This window comes from Delphinapterus leucas, chromosome 9 (genome assembly GCF_059928025.1).
Source record: "Delphinapterus leucas isolate spDelLeu-1000000601 "Yukka" chromosome 9, BTC_Dleu_Yukka2, whole genome shotgun sequence".
In the NCBI taxonomy this organism is placed as follows: Eukaryota; Metazoa; Chordata; class Mammalia; order Artiodactyla; family Monodontidae; genus Delphinapterus; species Delphinapterus leucas.
The window spans coordinates 6,724,739-6,744,439 of record NC_143137.1 but is presented as its reverse complement, the minus strand read 5'-3'; the positions used below and the strand labels follow the sequence as shown (position 1 = coordinate 6,744,439).

The following is a 19,701-nucleotide window of genomic DNA, read 5'->3' as shown; positions in this document are numbered from 1 at the left end:
AGTGGCTACAGGATCATTTATTTTTACCCAAGACCCTACCCCTCCCCTCCATCACCACCTTGAAAATCTTGTTAAAAGTTCAGCTTTTATTAAGAGGTTACTGAGAATGAGAATTTGTTTGTTACAGATACTCCCACAATCTATCGCCACAAACTGTACTGGGTAATAATGATTTTCTAAAAAGTGGATGTTTGGGACTTCCCTGGCAGTCCAGTGGTTAAGACTCTGTGCTTCCAATGCAGGGGACGTGGGTTTGATCCCTGGTCTGGAAACTAAGATCTCGCATGCCGCAAGGCGTGGCCAAAAAAAATAAAAGTGGTTGTTTGATGCTTGGTTTGTTAAGGTTTACTGATCTTCTGATAGGTTATAGTCACAGTCAAGCAGAGTCTAGGGTCGTAGACTTGGCCCCTGGCTGTCTGCCTGCTCCTGCTGCATCACCCCTCCTTGCTTTGGAACCTTCGCCCCAAGCCCAGGATAAAAGTGCCTGAGGAGCTGCCTGCGTAGGGCCATCCTGTCAATCAAACGAGAGATCTGAAGTGCTCGGAAGTGTGTAGGGATCACCCCTCTGCTGATGTTTGGGCCCCCTGTGTGTGACATCTCACTTAGCATCCGAGTGGGTTAGAGGGAGGGACAGAGATGAATGGAGCTGAGAGGCTGGCTGGGGTCTCACGCACCTGGTCCACATATAAAATGTGGCATGTTGGGGAAAGTGTACAGGCAGAGAAGGTACCACGACCCCAGCTGTCATCTCCAGAGAGGGAGGTGTCGAGGCCGTGTCAGTTCTCAGTGTGGCTGGTGTTCCCTAGAGAGGGCCGGGGGCGGGGCCTCATTAGACAGGCGGGCCCTCTGCAGCTCGGTAGCTGGGATCTGCGTGTTCTTCCCTTGAGCTAAGGGACCTGCAGAGCCAGCCCTGTGTGGAGCTGCCAGAAGGTGGAGAAGACGTGGCCTCGAAGCCCACCTTGGCTCTCCTTACCGGCCTCCTATAAAATGGGCATGTGTTTTGGGTGGCATTTTTGTTTTGCAGGTGCAGAGCCTGGTGCAGGGCCTGGTGTCGGTCGGTGCATCCCCCCCCAACCTTATAATTCTCAGGGGGATCAACGTACACTAACCAGACTCACAAAGGACAGAGAGATAAATCAGAATATGCCAGTTCCTTAACTTACGGTGAAAAATAGAGCTGACAATCAAACTGGAACTATATGGTGGCCGATTAAGTGTTTGACCACCTAACGTGAAATCTGCATGGGAAGCCCAGGGTTAACAGAGTCCAAGCACAGAGGTTTGCTGGATAAGCCGGCATCGTGGAGCCAGCATGGCCTGAAGCACCCGTCTCCCTTAGGAAGAGCCCTGCGGTGCAGGACAGAGACTCTTGTCACCTGGGCAAGGCCAAGAAGCCCAGACAGATTCTGGAGCCCCCAGTGCCCTTCTCTAGGCGTGGTCCATGGTGACAGTGCCGCAGTGTTGGTGCCTTCTCCCCTCAGGCAGCAGTGACCTGGTTCCAGCCCCTCCGCCTGCCCTCCAGCCTCCCTGACAGGTCCAGAGGCCAGGACCTGGGGCTTCCAAACTCCCTGCCATTGCTAGGCCCCCTCCAGGTGGCCGATCTTTCCTCCAGGGCTTGGTTTGACTTGTTTCCAGGCTCTGGGGACACTTACCTTTCTCTAGCGCATTGGTCATAGTGGGAACTTAACACGTATTTGAGTATCTAAGGGAAAAGAGAGTGAAATAATTTTAACTCCTTGACCCTCTCCTGCCCCGTCCCCACTTTTCCTTGGCTGTGGTGGTGAGAGAGTGGGACTACTGATAGTGGTGCCAACCTTTTTGATTCTGTGACCCTCGTTCTTAACGTTGAAAACTTAGTACATTAGAATTTAGCCTTTCCATGTATTTTGAAATAAATTCAGCATTACCTTTAAAGGACACACATGTGTTCATCACAACAGCATCTATAAACGTGTGCATGCAGCCTGCTGGCAGTGTTTGTGCCCATTCAGCCCCTGGGACTGTTGGGACAAGTCTGAGCCTCCCGAACATTGACAAAAAGCTAACCAGTCGTCGATCTAAAGGAGAAATAGAGAATTTTATTCACGCCAACCTGAGGATTATAACCCGAGAGACAGTCTTTCAGAAAACTCTGAGGACTGTTCCACTTGTTAGAGGTCGAAGGCACAGTTATGTACATTCTAGAGACAAAGGATCGTTTGTCAAAATGACACACTGACATTTTACATAAAGTTCACCAAAGATACACAGTCCAGATCTACACGTACAGCAGGTCACCATGACCCCATACAGAATTAGGAAAAGAATGAAGAAGGAAAAAACGCATTGATCTTTATGGTTGGGCAGACATTCCTGCCTTTGTGGAAGTCTGCTTCACGTATGATGTAGATGCCCATTGCACGTTAGGGGGGCCCAGCACAGGCAGGGAGTACGTTATGCTTCAGTTTCCTTGTTCTGCCTTAAAAACAAATTTTATTCCATCACGGTCCGCAGAGCAGACAGGGACTCCCTAACCAAAGCGTCTCCCTGCTCCACCAGCTCCAGGGTTCCTGAGTCTGGCTGGGATTCAGACTCTGGGAGGGAGAGACGGAAGAAGAGGAGAGAGGAACAGAGGACAGAGCGAGGCAGGTGGGCTGTGGATGCCAGGAGGGAGGCGTGAGTGGAAGCAGCGGGGGACGAGGCTGCAAAGCTAGGGCCAGGCTGGGTCGTGAGGCCTCCCTGCCAGATGTGCCAGGTGGGACACCCTCTGGGCCCGCACAGTGCTCGTGTCCTGTTGGGAAGTGTAATGGGGCCCTGTGTCGGGGTCCCTGAGACCACCCCAGGGTCAGTGATTTGCTAGGAGGCCTCCCGGGACCCGTCGTACAGTTGTATTCACGGCTGTGATTCATTACAGCCAGAGGACACAGTCACGATCAGCCGAGGGGAAAGGCACGGGGGCAGAGTCCCGACGGAGCAGGAGACGCTTCCTCTCCTGGTGACGTCACACAGGTCGCACCGAATTCTTCCAGCCATGAGTTGTGACAACCGGTGTGAAATGTTCTCTCCCGGGGAAGCTCACTAGAGACTCAGGGTTTTCACTGGATGCAGGCCATGTAGACACCCTCCTCCTGGCATGTACTGAAATCCCAGAGTCCCAGAAGGAGAGCAGCGTTCAGCATCAACCACACTGTTTGTACAAACAGCCTGGGCCCAGCAAACCATCCTTATCAGTCAGGAAACCGTGGGAACCTCCCCAAACCCAAGTTCCCCAACACCAGCCTCAGGCCAGCCTCGCAGGCAAGCCTTTCTCGGGGCAGCAGTGTCAGGCCTGCTCTTCCAAACGGACCTGAACTTTGGCTACGATCTCTCTGTCCAGAAGGCCAGGAAGAGATGAGGGTGGCTCTTTGAGAGATGTTTCAGAGGGCGTCTGAGCGTGTTCCCGAGAGGAGGTGCCCGTACCTAGCCAGGGGTCAGAGGTTAGTTCAGGAGAGCCTGCTGGCCTGCTGAGCGGCTGTCCGGTGGTCAGAATGTACAGGGGGCCGAGGAGGAAGAGACTGCGGTGTCTGACCACTTGTGGGCCTTCGGACTCTGGACCAAAGGCAGGTAGCCCGTGGAGAGGCTGCCTCCAGCCGGGTGTGTCCTCGTGGTGCCAGCGGTCAGCAGGAGACAGAGCGGGGAGCAGATGCCATTGGTGACAAGGCCATGGTTGGTAGCAGCGATGGTTTTTACATTTATTTATTTATTTATTTATGGCCGTGTTGTGTCTTCGTTGCTGCGCAGGCTTTCTCTAGTTGCGGCGAGCGGGGGCTACTCTTCTCTGCAGTGTACAGCCTTCTCATTGCGGTGGCTTCTCTTGTTGTGGAGCACGGGCTCTAGGCGCGCGAGCTTCAGTAGTTGTGGTGCGTGGGCTTCAGTAGTTGTGGCTCGCGGGCTCTAGAGCGCAAGCTCAGTAGTTGTGGCGCACAGGCTTAGTTGCTCCACCTGGACCAGGGCTCGAACTCGTGTCCCCTGCGTTGGCAGGTGGCTTCTTAACCACTGCGCCACCAGGGAAGTCCCACAGCGATGGTTTTTAAAATCACTCACTTGAGTTGATGAAACAAGGCAGTAGATTATCTTTGCTTTATTAGGAGTGTCTTCATTTTATTTAATAATTTTTTTCTTACAGATAAATAGTTTAGCATTTGTTCCTAAGCCAGAAGGACCCTTCCCGTAATTTATATTCTGCTTAATATAAATATAAACTTTGTGCTTAATTTGCATGAAGTTAATTTTTGCTGTAATTTAAAATACATGCCTTCTAGATGCTGGTCATCTTCTAGGGTCTGACGGCCATTTTAAAGCCCACTTAATGACTATTTTTAAAGAAATTAGGACAAAATGTTTCTTTAATCTTACGAAGCCTGCTCCAAAGGCTCTGGAGGAGGATCCTGCCTCACCTCTTCCAGCTTCTGGTGGCCCCAGGCATTCCTTGGCTTGTGGCTGCATCACTCCAACCTCCGTCTCCATTGTCACATGGACTTTTCCTGCCTGTGGGTCTGTCTCTGTTCCTCTTCTTTTAAGGACACCAGTCATATTGGATTAAGGACCTGCCTTATTCCATTATGACCTCATCTTAACTAATTACATCTGCAGCAACCCTATTTTCAAATAAGGCCACGTTCTCAGGTACTGGGGTGAAGACTTTGGCGTAACTTTTGGGGGACACAGTTGACCCCCGTCACTGTCTCTTGAGCAGACTCCCGTTGCCCCTTTGCCCGTTCCCATGTGTCAGGCGCCCGCCCCACGCTCTCTGTCACTACCCGCCCCTCTGGTGTCCACCTGGAGACACAGGCAAGCTGAGGATGACTAGGTGGGCCTTGCCGGGAGGGAACCAGCCAACTCCCCTGAGATTGTGCCCACAGGTGTCCATGGCCTTCCAGGACCTGGCCGTGCGGTTCTCCGAGGACGAGTGGCGGCTGCTGGGGGAGGGGCAGAGGGCGCTCTACCTGGACGTGATGCGGGAGAACTACGAGACGCTGGCCTCCCTGGGTGAGCGGCAGGCAGGAGCTGGCTGGCGGGTGGACGGGAGGCCGGGTCCTGAGTCGCTCTGGACCCTGGGACCCACCGGGCCTTGGGCTTTGTCTACACAATGAGGTGGCGTCGAGAGCCTTGCCCTGAGCTGGGGGCCTCGCGGGTCTTCTATGCTGTCGTTTCTGTGGGCTGTACTAGGGTGCTGGGTGTGATTCAGTGGGGGCCCTAACAGACTGGCAGAGCAGCACTGGTCCCCGAGGTTCTGACCGTCCCTGGGGTTTGGGTGGCCATACGGACACACACGTGCACAGGTGCGTGGATTGCAGGTGCCTGGGCTGCTGGTGCGATCGCGTGTGGGAGGGCGGAGGCCGGCTTCCACTCTCGGGGGACTGTCCCTCTTTTCCTTCCCAGGGACAGTGGAGCTGCTGCCCCTCTCTGCCTTCCTGTGTCCCTCGGAGCCTGGAGGAGCCGTGGGGGGCGGGGGCTGTGCTGCTGATGGGCAGGACCCTCCGCGGGGAGGAGGGCCCCTGGGTGAGTAATCTTGGCGGACGAGGACAGGCCCTTTTGGGGTCCTGGTCCTCCTGGGTGGGCTAGGCCCAGGTGGACTCACTTGTGTCCTTCCCACGTGTCCTCAGCCCCTGGCTCCGTTCCTTCCGGGACGCTGTGACTGCAACCTTCCCCGCCTCGCCACACCGACCCCTCCGTGACCTTTCACCCCTCATCCCTCTGGGCCGGGAGCCTGGTACACTGTTGCCCATCGCATGAAGTGCTCAGAAGAAAGCTGGGGTCACCCTTGGAGAGCTTTCCCCCCTTAGGCACCCTTTCCGCCACCACCCGTGCAGAGTCAGCCTGCAGCCCCTGAAGGTCCAGAGGCTTTGGGCGGTGGATGTGGTCCAGAGGGTGCCCGGAAAGGCAGGGGCCCGGATAGTGGCAGGGCACGGGGAGGCAGACCTCCTTGGCAGTCCCCTCGGAGGAGTAACAGGGAACGGGCGACAGGAGCTCAGTTACCTGTGGTCCCCAGCGTCCTGCTCCTGGCTGTGCCCTGAGCCCAGGTCCTCTTTGTCTGCGGACATGGGTCTCTCCTTTGCTGCCCCTCACGCGGTGGGAGGATTACATGAGACGCAGCGTGACGCCACAGGCAGCAGCATGAGTGCCGAGCTAATGCGGGGGGTTCCCTGTGGCCTCTTGGCAGGAGGAGCCCCCCAGCACAGCCTGCACCTCAGCGCCCTGGTGCAGCTGGTGAAGGAGATCCCAGAGTTCCTGTTCGGGGAAGTCAGCCCTGAGAGCGGGGGAGCCAGCCTGGATGGGGAGGGGGCGAGCCCCGAGGGTGAGTCGACAGCGGGCGGGCCCTCTGCATCCCACAGACAAGTTCAAGCTGTGGGCAGCGCTGTGCGCCTGCCGGGCCCCTGCCAGGCCCTGGGTGGAGTCGCCCCACTGCATGAACCCGGGCGGCGTGCCTGTCCTCTGAGTGCGTGGATCGTGGTGAGACAGCAGCTTCTGACTCTTCTCTGCTGGCTCTGCCTGGCTTCATCCACGCCCTTGGGTCCCCCGTCGTGGCATGCCCTGCGTGGTGGGCGAGGCCAGCTCTGTTCTGTAGATGAGCGGCCAGGCCCCCCGAACCTGCACTCTTCCCGCCTCACCAGACTCTCCCTCCTTCCCCAAGCTCTGCTCGCTGGCACTCTCACCTCCTCAGGGGTCTGTCCCCAGCAGCCCCAGCCCGTAGGGTTCCTTTGAGTCCGCTCAGCTGATGGTCGGGTGAGAAGGATCTTATCAGAACGAGACCTAGACTGTGAATCTACGTGTCAGAGCCCGGAGGTGACAGGGCAGAGGCTACTGACGTCCTGGTCGCTGTTAGTGGAACACGGCAGGGAAGGGCCAGGATGGGACAATGGTGGGGGCATTTTGCCTCCTGCGGGGCTTAATTCCAGTGTCCCGCCCCCAGCAGCAGCTGTGATGGGGGATACTTGCCCTCTCCGAGGCTTGCTCGGCTGCCTTCCGGACACACCTGTCGGCCGGCCTGGCCTGGCCGCCATGCCCAGCGGCAGCTCATCCCGCAGCCCGCCCAGAGCCAGGGGGCAGGGGAGTCCCCTCCCCATCAGTGAGTATGACCCAGCACGGGGGCCCCAGGGAGCAGGCCTAGTGCTGGGCCTCCGCCCATGGACCAGCGAAGATGCGGGATGCTCGGCCCCACTCGCGGGGTGCTGTGTGCAGCGTGCCTGTGGCACCGGACCTGACTCTCAGAGCTTCTCGCCAGGGCAGCGTTAATAGACGGGGAGGGCACGGTGGCCACTGGAATTTCGCTGGGTCTCATTTTATTTTAAAATTTTTGCAAATTATACATTTGTCTGAATATCTGTTTTTATCTGAAACATTTCAAATTAATCTGGCATAAAATTGGCACTCCTGAAAAACATACCCCATTTAGCCTGTAGTCTCAGGTGTCACCTGGCACCTTTGCCACGTGCCCAGCTTTGAGAAGCATGTACAAGGCTTGGGCCTGTGTGTTGAGGCTATGGGCACATGCCCTGCTGAGCCAGAGTCAGAGGCTGGGGGTGGGGGAGGGTCCCAGAGTGGACAGTCTTGTGCTTGCGTTTACACCAGAAGGAGACAGGGAGAGACCCTGCCTTCCCCAGGACGGACTCCTGGAACAAGCCTGCGGGAGCTGGCTCTGCCGCAAATCCAAGTTCCCAGGACTTGGCTGCCCCTCAGGGATTAGAGCCTGGAGAGGCCTGTCCTCTCGGGGGACCAGATCCCAGGGTCGGGAGCTGGGGCTAGAGAGGCCTTCCTGTCTCTCCTGCAACAGAAACTGCTCACATGCCAAGGCCTGTGGAGGAGGAAAGCCCAGGAGCCCCCAGCCAGGAGCCTAGCCCTCCTACCTGTAGCCCCGGCAGGCGGAAGAGCCACAGGAATCAGGAGAGAGGGGCCACGGGGGCAGGTGAGGGGCTGCCTTTCCCGAGGGCGGGGCCTGTGCCGGAGCTGAGGGGGTGGGAAAAGGGAGGCGTCGTGTGGCTCCCACCTCAGCCTCCTGACCGCCCGGCGTGGCGCTCAGACGTCGCCCGCGTTCTCACGGGTGGGAAATCTGACCCTGAAGGTCCCACAGCTGCCGCATTCAGGGCTGCCCTGAGCGTGCGGGCCTTGCAGGAGCTGCAGGAACCTCTCCTGGGAACAGCCCCCTGCAAGGCCTCATCAACTGCCTGAAGGAAATCCTCGAGCCCGGGCCCCAGCACCCCGAGCGGCCCCTGCGCTTACCGCCGCCAGCCCGCAGCCTGGGTGCGTCCCAGCTGACCGGAGCAGAGCTGCGGCCCGGGAGCCCGCCCTGGGCAGGTGAGTCCCTGCGGACCTGTCTCCTCACGCCAAGGTTTCTGAGCCCGTGGAATTGCCCTTTGATGGATCTTTGTCTATAAATATAACATCCTCCCTGAGGATCATCGCCAACTTGGCCGTTCCAGTATCATCAGTGTCACGTTTCTGGAGCCAGATGGCTGTCTTAGGGGAGCAGCATTGGTCAGCTGGTGTAAGAAAACTCAGAAATAGACTTTGCCCTGGGCTCTTTGGGCTCTTTGCTCATCCTGATATGAGACACCTGAGGAGGAGATGAGTGATGTCGCTTCCTGTTGACACGAAGTGGGATGCTTGCGGTGGGCTTGGGGGAGCAGGGTGACGCGGTGGGGGCAGGAGCCCCAGCCCTGGACCCTGACGCCTGTTAGCCGGGCAGACTGTGAGATGCTCCTCCAGGCTTTGAGCCTTGGTTTCCAGTCTGTAAAAGGGGATAATTGTTCCCACCTTAGAGGGCTGTTGTGAGGCGTAGGTACACTCTGTGTGTGTGTGTGTGTGTGTGTGTGTGTGTGTAAAAAGCTTGGGCCTCCTCAAATTAAGTTCTGTTCAGGGCCCAGAGAACCATCTACAAGTAGCAACCCAGTCCGCCCACTTCCTTCGTTTGTACTCAGAGTAGCACCATATGCTCTGCCCGTAGGGTGCATTTTCACATCCTCCTTTCATCCATCCAGTTCTGGAAGGTGTGTAGACAGGCATTTTTAAACCAAGCACTAAGAAGACAGTGGCCTGTGCAAGGTTGAGTGAGTTGTAAGAAGACCTGCATCTCCAGATTTCTGGCCTTGGACCTTTGAACTGAATTCCCCTTTTGGCTGTTTGTCACCGAGCCTGAAGTCGCCGATTCAGGGGGAACGTGTGTTCCTTTTTTCTGTAGTGAAGACAGAGACAGCCTCAGGGGCTTGTCCCCTCCAGAGTCTGCTGAACTGTCTGAAGGAGATCCCAGAGGCCCGGGACAAGCAACCCAGCCCCTCAGGAGCAAGGGACCCATGGCTGCAGGAGGACCCAGGGGCCTGGAAAAGGAATTCTGGAGGTAAAGGCCACTGGCTGGGCAGGGAGGCCCCTGGACGTCAACCACTGCCTTTCTCCGCTCCAAGCAGGGCAGTAGGTGACCCTCCACAGCCAGACACTCGGGCGTCCACATCAGTGTGTCGGTTGGAGTAGCCAGACGTCGGGGATTGTGCTGTAAAAGGGCGTAGGAGTGTAGGAGGTGCAGCATTGCAGTGACATTCCAGATTGGCTCTTACAGTAGGAGCTGAGGGTTCCAGAGGAAGCAGGGGATGGTTGGGAGGGAGAGAGACGGAAAATAGGAGACATAGCTCCAGGCAGTAGACGTGCCGGGTATCATTTTGACGAGGGGGTTCTTGTCACATTCGCATGGGCTCACCACTGGTCATCAGTGTCCCAGAACTTTGAGAAAGTCGATCTGAGATGGGCGTGCTGCCCTTGAAGGCAGGACCCTGGCTCGGTGCTGCCGGGGGTGGGCTGCTTGGCATCATCCCTCGGCAGAAATCTCTGGAGGTGGGGGTGGGACTGGGTCCACCTGCTGATGATTCAGCAGCGACGACCTTGGAGCTGAGGCGGCTGTGGAGGCCGGGGGCCTTCGATGCCCCACCCTAACCCTATGAGAAGGCCTCATGCGGGGCTTCCCACAGGGCCCCGCCCCTTCCAGACCCCTCCACCCGGGCCTGGTCCTGGAGCCGGCAGCGTGCTCTCTGCAGTGAAGGTGGAGGACGGCTGGGCCCAGGGGCCCCCAGAGCCCACATCCTGTCAGCTCAGCAAGCGGACCCACGGCCCTTCTGCCGCGGGCAGCCCTGGGGACAATGGAGGCACCGCCTGGGTCCAAGTGCCCAGCTGGGGCTCTGCAGCTCGAGGTGAGGCCTGGGCTTGTCTGCTCGAGTCTTCCCGGGTGGGGTTCTCAGCGCCCACAGGGGACGGGGCACCTGCCTGTCTCCTGGGTGGAGAGGCATCCACCTGGCCGTCCTTCTCACGCAGTTAATCCCTTCCCTTAATTCCCGTCCTCCTTAACCCAGGCCCTTGCCCAGGAAGCCTTCCACTGTAAGGACCATGGTCTTGCAGAGAATTCCCAACAGCTGGGAAGCTGGCCCCTACGTGTGGCTCTCCCAACGCTGCCCCTGGGCCTGAGTACAGCTGGCGTTGCTTCCCTGGATTGGGGAGCAGAAAGCAGATCAGAGCCCGCACAGAAGGGTGTCCTGCCCGGCAGGCTCCCACGCCTGGTACAGGACTCGCCACCCCCGCGGAAGGCAGGCCAGGCAGCCAGCCGGGGCTGGGCCGGGGGGATGGGCCAGAGATGGTGATGGGGCATCTCCCCTATCCCAGCCGGCAGCGCCTCGAGCTCACCCCTGGAAGCCCTGGAGGCCTGTCTGAGGGGCATCCCCCTGAGTGGGTCGTTACCTTCCCAGCCGCCGGCCAGCTCTTGGTCCCGGAGCCCCCAGCCAGGAGACCCTGGGTCTCAGAGGCCCGAGCTGCAGCGCCTCGGATCACACAGCAGAGGTAGACTGCGTCATGGGCTCGGGGTGGTGTTTGTCCCTGTGCACAGAACAGGGGATGCCAAGGACACCGTCAGGTCCACCCTCCTCATCCCAGGCCTCAGGGGTGCAGACCTTCTCCCCCAGCCCCCTCTCACGCCTACCCCCAAACAGCCCCTGCATTTGGTGGAAGCCAGTTAAACTCTTCTGCCCACTGTCTCCACTGAGAGGTTCACTTACCCTCTAGGCCCACAAGACCAGTGGTTAGGTTTATGTGGGTTAACGTGCTACAGGATTTTAATCAGCGCCACGAGTGCCCTCACCTAAGGGGAGATCCCAGTGGGAGAGGCGTTGGGGCCGGTCTGGGCGCCCGTCCACAGCCCAGGGCCCAGGGGACCTCTTCTGCGGTTTTCCCATGACGCCAGCTGTGCTGTTTCCCACAGAGGTGGTCTTGGGGCCTCTTCTGGCTCTGGGCCTGCAGGGCTGCATGAGAGACCCCTGCCCTCCCTGCAGGCTCCCAAGGCACCTCCACCAGCTTCTCTTCGTCCAGCAGCATTGACGGGGACCTGGATTTCCAGAGCCCTGAGGGCAGCCAGGGGCATCGGCCTGGAAAAGGTGAGCTGGCCGGCCTGAGGCTGGGAGTGGATTCTGGGGAAGGACGGGAGGCGCCCCCCCTGCCCACCGCCATGTGTCCGGCCCAAGCAAGTCAGGCCATCGTGCCCGGTGCCGACAGCAGAGTGGGGATGCCACGGCGGGAGCAGACGCAGGACCTGTTTTGGGGGGCGGGGGTCTCTTTTAGTGACTTGGCTCAGAAGGGGCAGGACGACATCTAAGATGTCTTAAAAAGTAAAAAGATTTCCTTTAACATCAAATTCTTCCTTATCCCAGCCACGAAGAAGTCAGTGTCTGTCATATTCACTGACTTTCCAGCTTAAGGAAAAACGTCATGAGGTTTGTGTGAAACCACCTTAGAGGGTGTGTTTGGTGCCTGCGCGTCGGGGTACCTCCTTGTGGAGGCCACCATGTGAGCTGTCCCCTCTTTGGGACCTTGCAGGACTGGACCTTTTTCTCCACCTGAATAACCCCAGTGCTCTCCGCCTGCCTTGTCCATGGACACCCGGTCCCCGGGGCTCTCCTCTGTGTTTTGGCCTCACCCACTGTCAGTGGAAAGGCCTGGAGCTGCACCCAGGGCTCTGTGCCAGGCCAGCTGGGGCCATCGGGCCGGCCTGGGGCCTCCGGTGTCCCTGGGCCTGGGTCCCTGCACCTGCCACGGTTAGCCCCTTGGGTGGGGGGGGGCTTTTACCTCCCAACATGCAGCCGAATTTTCTTTTTAACTTTTAGTTCTTAGTAGGTAATAGATCATTCAGTCTTGCTTAAAAGCTACGGAAGGTTGCGGAGGAAGGGTGGCGTCTGCCTCCCTCTGCTGCCCTGTGTTGCTGAGCCACCCGCTGCTGTGACTTCCAGGGACGCTGTGTGTGGCCTGGCATCCTGCGTGCAGCTTCTCCACCGTGCTTTCAGTCTTCATGCTTCCCTTTGGCGTCTTCCCACGTTTGGTCTTAGCATCCTCAGCGCTGTGCTGCCCCCTCCTCTCTTCCCCGCAGCTGCGTGGTGGGCTGCGGTCGGTACCAGGACATTCCTTCTCGAGCATCCTCTGTCAACAGACCTGGTTTTCTAAGTCACCCAAACGGCGGGCGATCTCACGCTGCCTTGTAGAAGCTTCCAGCCCAGCTCCCCAGCTCCCCGTGTTGCCCCAGAACTCAGCAGCGTCCGTGGGGAAAGCTGTGTGTGGGGTTCCTCTCGTGACTTTGCAATTCCAGCCTCACAGTGGCCTGAAGCTCTGGCAGTGTCTCTTTTCTCCTGCTCTGCCTGGCCCAGCATCAGCAAACGCCTTCAGGGAAGAGCATGGCTGAGGTGACAGCTGACCCAGGAAGGGCCTTTTCTAGAATTTCCGTCCAGGGACTTCCCTGGTGGTCCAGTGGTTAGGACTCCGCGCTTCCATTGCCGGGGGCGTGGGTTCAGTCAGTGGTCAGGGAACTAAGATCCCACATGCCGCATGGCACAGCCAAAAAAAAAAAAGAAAAAGAATTTCAGTCCATCTGGTTCCTATTGTATCCACAGCTCTGTCACTAGAAATACGATTTGGGCAATTTGGTTTTTTCCCAAGTTGAAAGGCATTAGCATTGCCCTTTTTTTTTTTTTTTTTTTGCGGTATGCGGGCCTCTCACTGTTGTGGCCTCTCCCGTTGCGGAGCACAGGCTCCGGACGCACAGGCTCAGCAGCCATGGCTCACGGGCCCAGCCGCTCCGTGGCCTGTGGGATCTTCCCGGACCAGGGCACGAACCCGTGTCCCCTGCATCGGCCGCCCAACCACTGTGCCACCAGGGAAACCCGCGTTGCCCTTCTTGACCTGCTCCATCCTTGGCCTTTCCCTCTTTGAGTAGCGAAGGCAGCCTGACGATGTTCCAGCCTCAGGGCCCATCTCCCCCACCACAGCCCACTGACCAGTTTCTGTGTAGGCGGCCGAGCTGGGGAGGCCTCTCCCAGGGCGGCCGGGAGGCAGGAGTGATGGGTTTGGGGCCAGGTCCGCCCCCACCCCCGGGTGCCCTGAGCCGGCGTGACCGGCCTTGGGCCCTGCGCCTCCTCCAGTAGCTCCGGCTGCACCAGACACAGGGCACAGGCGAGGCTCCTGGGGTTCACAGGACCGAGCTCTGACCAGCCAAGACTGCGAGCGTTGGGTTTTCACAGGAAGCCTCGAGGGAAGCTCCCCGCTCCAGGGCCTGGAGAACTGCCTCAGAGAGATGCCTGCACCTGGGCCGCAGCCCACCTGGCCCTGCTCCTCGGCAGGGCACAGGGGGCCATGGAGGGTGGAGCCCAAGAACTGGACGGCGGGCATGGAAGGTAAAGCGCTGCCCAGCGTCTGAAGGATCTTGAGGCTTCTGGAAGGTTCCCCGGCAGCCTTCCAGAGCAGCTGGAGGCCAGCGCCAGGGACCGCCCTGGGCGCTGCCTCCCCAGAAGCTGGTGGGCTCCCATCCCAGGCTGAGATGAGATGATGTCCTGGAAACGGCCTGGGCAGAGGCTTGTCGGCGGTGAGGCGGGACGGGACACCCAGCCCCACTGCTGCTGCTCCAAATCCGGGCCTGAGCCGGGGCCTTGGCCGCAGAGTGTCTGTATCCTGGCTGTTGGCCCCACGTGCCTTGGCGTCCAGCACAGCCACTGAGCTGTGGGGCTGCTGGGAGTCTGGGTAGCTGGGTCGGGGCATAAGGAGATCCTGGAGGATTCGGGAGGCTCCTGGGAACATCTGTGGGGCTGTTGTATGGCGCGCTCCAGGAGCTTGTGAGCCCGAGAATCCAACATGACAGAAGTTGTTCTCTGTCCAGTGACTTCCTGGCCTCGGTGCCAACACGGGGCCCCCGGGCTGACAGACCTCTTGGCTTCTCATTGAAACAGGACTGAGGGGCGAGACCTGTGAGCCAGCCCACCTGGGACAGCGAGGGGGTGACGTGCCCCCCAGGAGCCTCCGCCTGGCCAGCCCACAGGCACTTGCCTCTGGCACCATCCCCGCCTGCGACCAGCAAGGTCCCAAGGACCCCGGGGCCGCCAGGCCAGGACCGTGGAGGTGGCTCCCAGATGGTGAGCTGCCTCTTCCCCAGGACTTGCTGGCGTGTCTTCCCTCCCTATAGCAGTGTTTGATGAGGGGACAGATTTCCCCTTCCCTCTGTGCTCCTCTGTTCCTTCCTTACCTCACCCATTCGGGACTGCCAGCTGGAGCGTGTGCACATTTCCCAAAGACTGCTGGCTGGAGCACCCCGAGGTGTGCTGAAAAGAAGTGGGGAGAGCACTGCTTTTACCCAGAAGTTGCGTTTCTCTGGGGGAAAGACTGGTGGTTTCCTCTGTCGTACTAGTTGCCCGGGGGTGGAGGCGTGCGTCCTGCTGCCGCAGCCTCGTTGAACTCAGCAGAATTCCTTCCTAGACTTGCTGAGGTGGGCTGGTAGGGTCTGACTCACTTGAATAAGTACAGTATTTCTAATACTCCCACCAGGCAAGAAAGAGCTGGTTTGGAGGGCCTCCTGTGGACATAACTGAATCTCTCCTCAGGCTGCAGGTCCTGAGTGAGTGCAAGTGGGAGGGGCTGCCTGGGTTATAAGACCCAGAGCCTGGCTGGAACCAGACTGCTAATGGCTTCCAGGGTCTTGAGACTTCTGGAAGGGTCCCCGGCGGCCTTTCCAGAGTGACTGGGGACCGGGCCAGGCTCTGGCTTTGCATCTGTCCACTCCCCATGGCCAGAGAGGACGCTGTTCAGGGTCCACCAGAGCTTGTATGGGGCTGAGCTGAAAAGGGACCAGCTCCACGAGGCCGCCCGTTTAGGCAGAGGGCCCTCCTGCCGGGCATTGGGCTGATGGACAGAGGGCTTCTTTATTGCCATTTGCCCAGGGCCAGCCACCAAGCCCTCCCCACTCCACTGCCTGGAGAACTCTCTGAAGGGGATTTTGCCCGGGGGGCCCTTGCGCTTCACCTGCCTGGCCGACCCTGTCCCGGGCCCCAGCCCCAGCCCCAGCTCCAGTTCCAGCAGCTCAGAAGGAGAAGACCCAAGGCTGGAGCCTGAGCTCTGGCAGCCCCTCGTGCAGGGTGAGCTTGTTGGGGAGAGGAGAGCCGGCAGCCCCGCCCCAGGGTGCAGGCACCGCCCTGACCCCGGCTTTGTCTGTGACAGAGAGGGACCGCCTTCCCAGCTGCAAGGGCCTTGGCCCTCCTTCCCCACGCCCTGGCGGCCCTCGTGCTGGCAGCAGCCCTGGTGAAGGCCGGAGAAGAGGCGAGACCGGGGACCACTGTGGTCTCAGTGCAGGTGAGCCTGGGGCCTCCTGAGAAGGGGGTATGTCCCCCAGAAGGGCCAAGGGTCCAGAGACTGGGTTCTCTGAGTCCCACCCATCACTTTGCCTGACTCTTGCCAGAAAGTTCTCTACTTTTGTCACGCTTGAGTTCCCCATTGGATGAGCTGTGTCCAAGAGAGAAGGCGGGGACATTGAGGCACATGGGGCCCCAGGAGTGTTAAATGAGTGTGTTTAATTGGAAAGTCCGACAGTAAACTTGATATATATATATATTTTTTTATATGTGTATATACTATATGCGCATTACACACACTTAATAACATATGTACGTATATATACTGTTGTGTCGGTCCCAGTATATCGATAGTGAAGCTCTCAGCTAGGAACACCTGGGGCCCTCACCCCAGCTCGTGTTACCCGTAGCGGGCCAGCCCCGCACACTGGAGCCCCACCGGAGCCAGTGTTGTGTACTGTAGGACGCACTTCGGCAGAAACCGTCAGGGAACTTGGAGGCACAGTGGATTACTTGCAGGTCGTGGAGGTTACGTGGCACGCCCACTGGCGAGGTGCGGGGGAGAGAGAGTGCGCAGCCCTGACTGTGTTTTTATTAGGGTGGAGGGTAGGGTATCTGGGGTTTGGCAGGTTCACTCTTTATTGGCTTATTTAAAGCATAAGCGTGGAATTGGGGCCCAAGAAGGGAGAAGCAGGGTCACTCAAGTGGTCACTGATCTAGGTCACCCAGATCTGGGGGCTGCCTGCTTCCTTACCTGGTTGTGTTGCCAGTAGCTTTGGCAGTAAACAGAAACAGTGTCACAGGTGAGATCCCTCCACCCGGGGAACCGAAGCGGTCGTCCCGTCAGGAAAGCTGGAAACGGCTGCCTGATACTCCAGGCCTCCGCAGTTCTCGGTCCGAGCCTGACCCAGTGTTCGCTCCCAGCAGGAAAAGCAGAAGAGAAGGTGGGAGGCCGGTCCCATCCGCCCTGGAGAGAAGTGTGCTTGGAGAGCCTGGGCCCGCCTGGCCCCCTGGGCAGCGCCGGAGGAGGTAGGGATGGGTGGGGTGCAGGGTCGGGGAAAGGGGCTCCCCCGCCCCCCGCACTCAGGCCGGTGGCTCCGCCCACCGCTTGGCCTCTGCACAAGCCCCGGCTGTACCCACATTCCTCACCGGCTGTGGGCCTGTCGGGAAACAGCAGAGGGGGCCAGGCGTGGACCCACAGGGCCTCCAGCAGGTCTCCAGAGGGGCCTCACTGTGGGTGGGACCTGCAGGCATGGCGCTTTCCAGCCCCCACCTACTGGGAGAGCCAGAGGCATCATGCCGGAGCCGCAGAGGACTCCGGAAACAATCTGGGCCACCCTCGTCCTGTGTGCCCTGGTGCCCAGAGATGGGCATCCTAACGAGCCGAGTATACCCCTCTTGCGTCTCATTTAACCAGTATTTGAAAGTTGAAAGTTTGGTTGTTTTGGGGTTTTTTTTAGGTCGTGTCCAAATATCCCCGGTCAGAGTGGCTCTGGGAAAACGATGTGTATCCAGAGCACCCCAAGTGCTCTGTGCTCTTCCTGCGGGGGCAGCTGTGGATCCCTGCCCTGCCTCTCAGCTGGAGAAAAGGTCGGGGTCTGGGCCCTGCCAGCCTCCTGGGTCAGCCTGTGGGCCCCCGTCCTGGAATCCGACAGCTGGTGAAGGGTCCAGGGGCCTGGGGCACGGAGACGGAAGCCCAGGTGTTACAGGTGAGCTGGTGGCTTCCCCGACCCCTCAAGTATCGGGAGCCCTGCAAGCATGGGGCTGCCGGGGGCTCAGCGTCTGCACGGCCACCCACCCTCTTTCCCCGCCGCTTAGCTCACTGTGGCGGGGTGGGCCAGCCAGACCCCTGGGCTCACAGCCTGGGAAAGGTGTTTTCATGACAGCCTTCCAGGCTCGTCTGGGTCACAGGCAGGAAGAGTCTCACGTTGGACTCACTTCGGCTTGCTTAGTTCATCTCAGGGTTTTCCTCCAGGACTAGTGGGCTGTTTCATAAGTGTGCAGACCCTTTTTAGAGGCAAAACAGACATTGAGACTTTCCCCAGAATAGGTGCATCCAGGATCAAAGTTCGGGGTCTGAGGCGACTTTAGAGGACAGAGCGGGGAACAGGCGCAGTAGTGAGCGGCCCGGCGGGGGCGTCCCCAGAGATGTGGCTCTGCGTCACCTGACCCCGAGGAAGCTCTTCCCTACACCACGTCAGAGACCCGCCTCGGGAGGGCAGGGCTCGGCCCCTGGTCCGCTCTGGGCCGTGCGCCCAGATCCTCACACTTGAAGCCTGCGGTGGGGGGGCTCCGTCGTGTCGTGGGCTTGGCGCCCCTGCAGGTGCAGCTGCTTTATCGGGAGCGCTGAGCTGGCCTGAGGCCGGCAGCTCCGCTGCTGCACGACGGGTAGAAGGGCACCTAGGACAGCAGCACTATCGCGGGCCCTTAGCCGAGATCCTTCCTGAAGCACGTGGCCGGGCATCGTTTGGGTCCTTGGGCTCCAGTCTCCACTTTTTCTGTTTGAAGCTCTGGGGTCCTGAGAAGTGCAGGCCCCAGCCGGGCTGGGGACTCAGACGTGGCCGGAGAGCAGGTCTGTCCTGCAGCTCCGGGTGGTAACAGGTCTTCTTTATGAGGCTTGCCTCGGGTGGAGACCAGTTCCAAGGGAACTTAGGGTGAAGGAGGAGGTGATTTTTTTTTTTTTTAAAGTAACTTAAGACTTAAAGTCCTATGTCTGTAACTTCTGAAGAGGGAGGGTAAAGGTCAGGAGGGAGTGGGGACGCTTGTGGTTTACTGGTGACCAGTAGCACTGGGTGCTGATACAGCTCCCTCGTCACCCCACTAGCAACACCTGGGACCCAGGCTGGACTGGCCCTCCTGGGCCCTCTCCAGATGCTGCCCACGGTCTTGGCCTCATGCCATCTGCGGCTTCTCCAGGCCCTGCCCACTGACTCCCAAGGGCAGAGTTACTCGGGACATCAGTAGGGCCCAAAGGTGGCATAGAGAACCCACCTTTTCCTAGAAGATGGGAAGGCCACTGTCCTAAGCGAGCTTGGTTACCATGGAGACCCGGTCTGTGATTTATCCTGCCCGTGACTCTGGGGAACAGCCATCCATAATTCCCCAGCCTGAGTCACTAGGATCCTACCTGTCTGAAGCCCGGCCTTAGCGGGGCAGGATGAGATACTCGCTGAAGGGACCCTGGGGGGAGAGAATGTCCTGAGGCTTCGAGGACCCTCACCCGCGTACCGCTCTAGTTTCAGCCGGGACCCACCCGAGGCCCCTTCCCGGAGATCCGCCTGGGCCTCCCCCCGGAGCCGCCATCCCTGGGGCTTTGCCGCGCGCCTCCCCGCGGCCACCGTGCCCCTGCGGGAGTTCCTTGCAGCACGAGCTCCGCGGCCTCGGTGCCGCCCTCTCGGAGAAGCTGGATCGGCTGGCCGGGACCCTGGCCGGCCTGGCTCAGGAAGTGGCCGCCGTGAGAACCCAGGTGGATCGGCTGGGGCGGCGCCCATGGGGCCCGGGGACGAAGGGCCTCCTCTGGGGCCCTCGCTGGACCGGTGGCCCTGCTCACAGACACCCGCCCTACTGGAGGCACAAGGGCCCCCGCAGGCCGAGACCGAAGGTCTTGCGGGGCCAGGCGGAAGGCTGCAGGGCCGGCGACTCCTCAGGCCTGGCCGGCGGGAGGCCCCGCCTGGTGCCTCAGCTGCCCCCGGACGTGCCGCTGGCAGAGGCTTCTGGGCCCAGCTCCGGCCCTCTCTCCTCAGCATGCGGCAGCCCCGCTGTGCTGACCACTTGTCACCCCCTCGAACTCCCGGAGAGCTACTGGAGCCCCCCACCCCCTTTGCTGCCTGCTGCCCCACCCCTCCAGGTGGCCGCCAGTGCAGGAGCAGAGCCTCGGGCTGCAGCAGCGGCACCGCCCAGGACCCTAAAGTGGCCCAAGGATCCAAGCAGCCTGTTGGCGGGGCTCCAGAGAGCCCTTGAGGGGGAGCTGTGGGGTGGGGAGCACAGGGACCCTGGGTGGGGGCCCCCTAGCCGCCGTCTTAATGGGCTGCATCCTTCCGAGGATGCCCCACCC

General features: G+C 59.5%; 1 protein-coding gene across 1 annotated transcript in view; it reads left to right on the top strand.

Moving 5' to 3' along the window:
• The window catches only part of KRABD3 (KRAB domain containing 3), a 38,402-nt gene that overhangs the window by 2,986 nt on the left and 15,715 nt on the right, over positions 1-19,701 (top strand). The window contains 17 exon segments of the mRNA XM_022578419.3: positions 4,881-5,007; positions 5,401-5,520; positions 6,182-6,316; positions 6,932-7,087; positions 7,793-7,924; positions 8,131-8,313; positions 9,197-9,352; positions 9,975-10,193; positions 10,660-10,833; positions 11,322-11,423; positions 13,455-13,706; positions 14,256-14,438; positions 15,240-15,434; positions 15,517-15,648; positions 16,572-16,676; positions 17,108-17,356; positions 18,884-19,700. Coding sequence (XP_022434127.2) covers positions 4,881-5,007; positions 5,401-5,520; positions 6,182-6,316; positions 6,932-7,087; positions 7,793-7,924; positions 8,131-8,313; positions 9,197-9,352; positions 9,975-10,193; positions 10,660-10,833; positions 11,322-11,423; positions 13,455-13,706; positions 14,256-14,438; positions 15,240-15,434; positions 15,517-15,648; positions 16,572-16,676; positions 17,108-17,356; positions 18,884-19,700 — 3,437 coding nt within the window.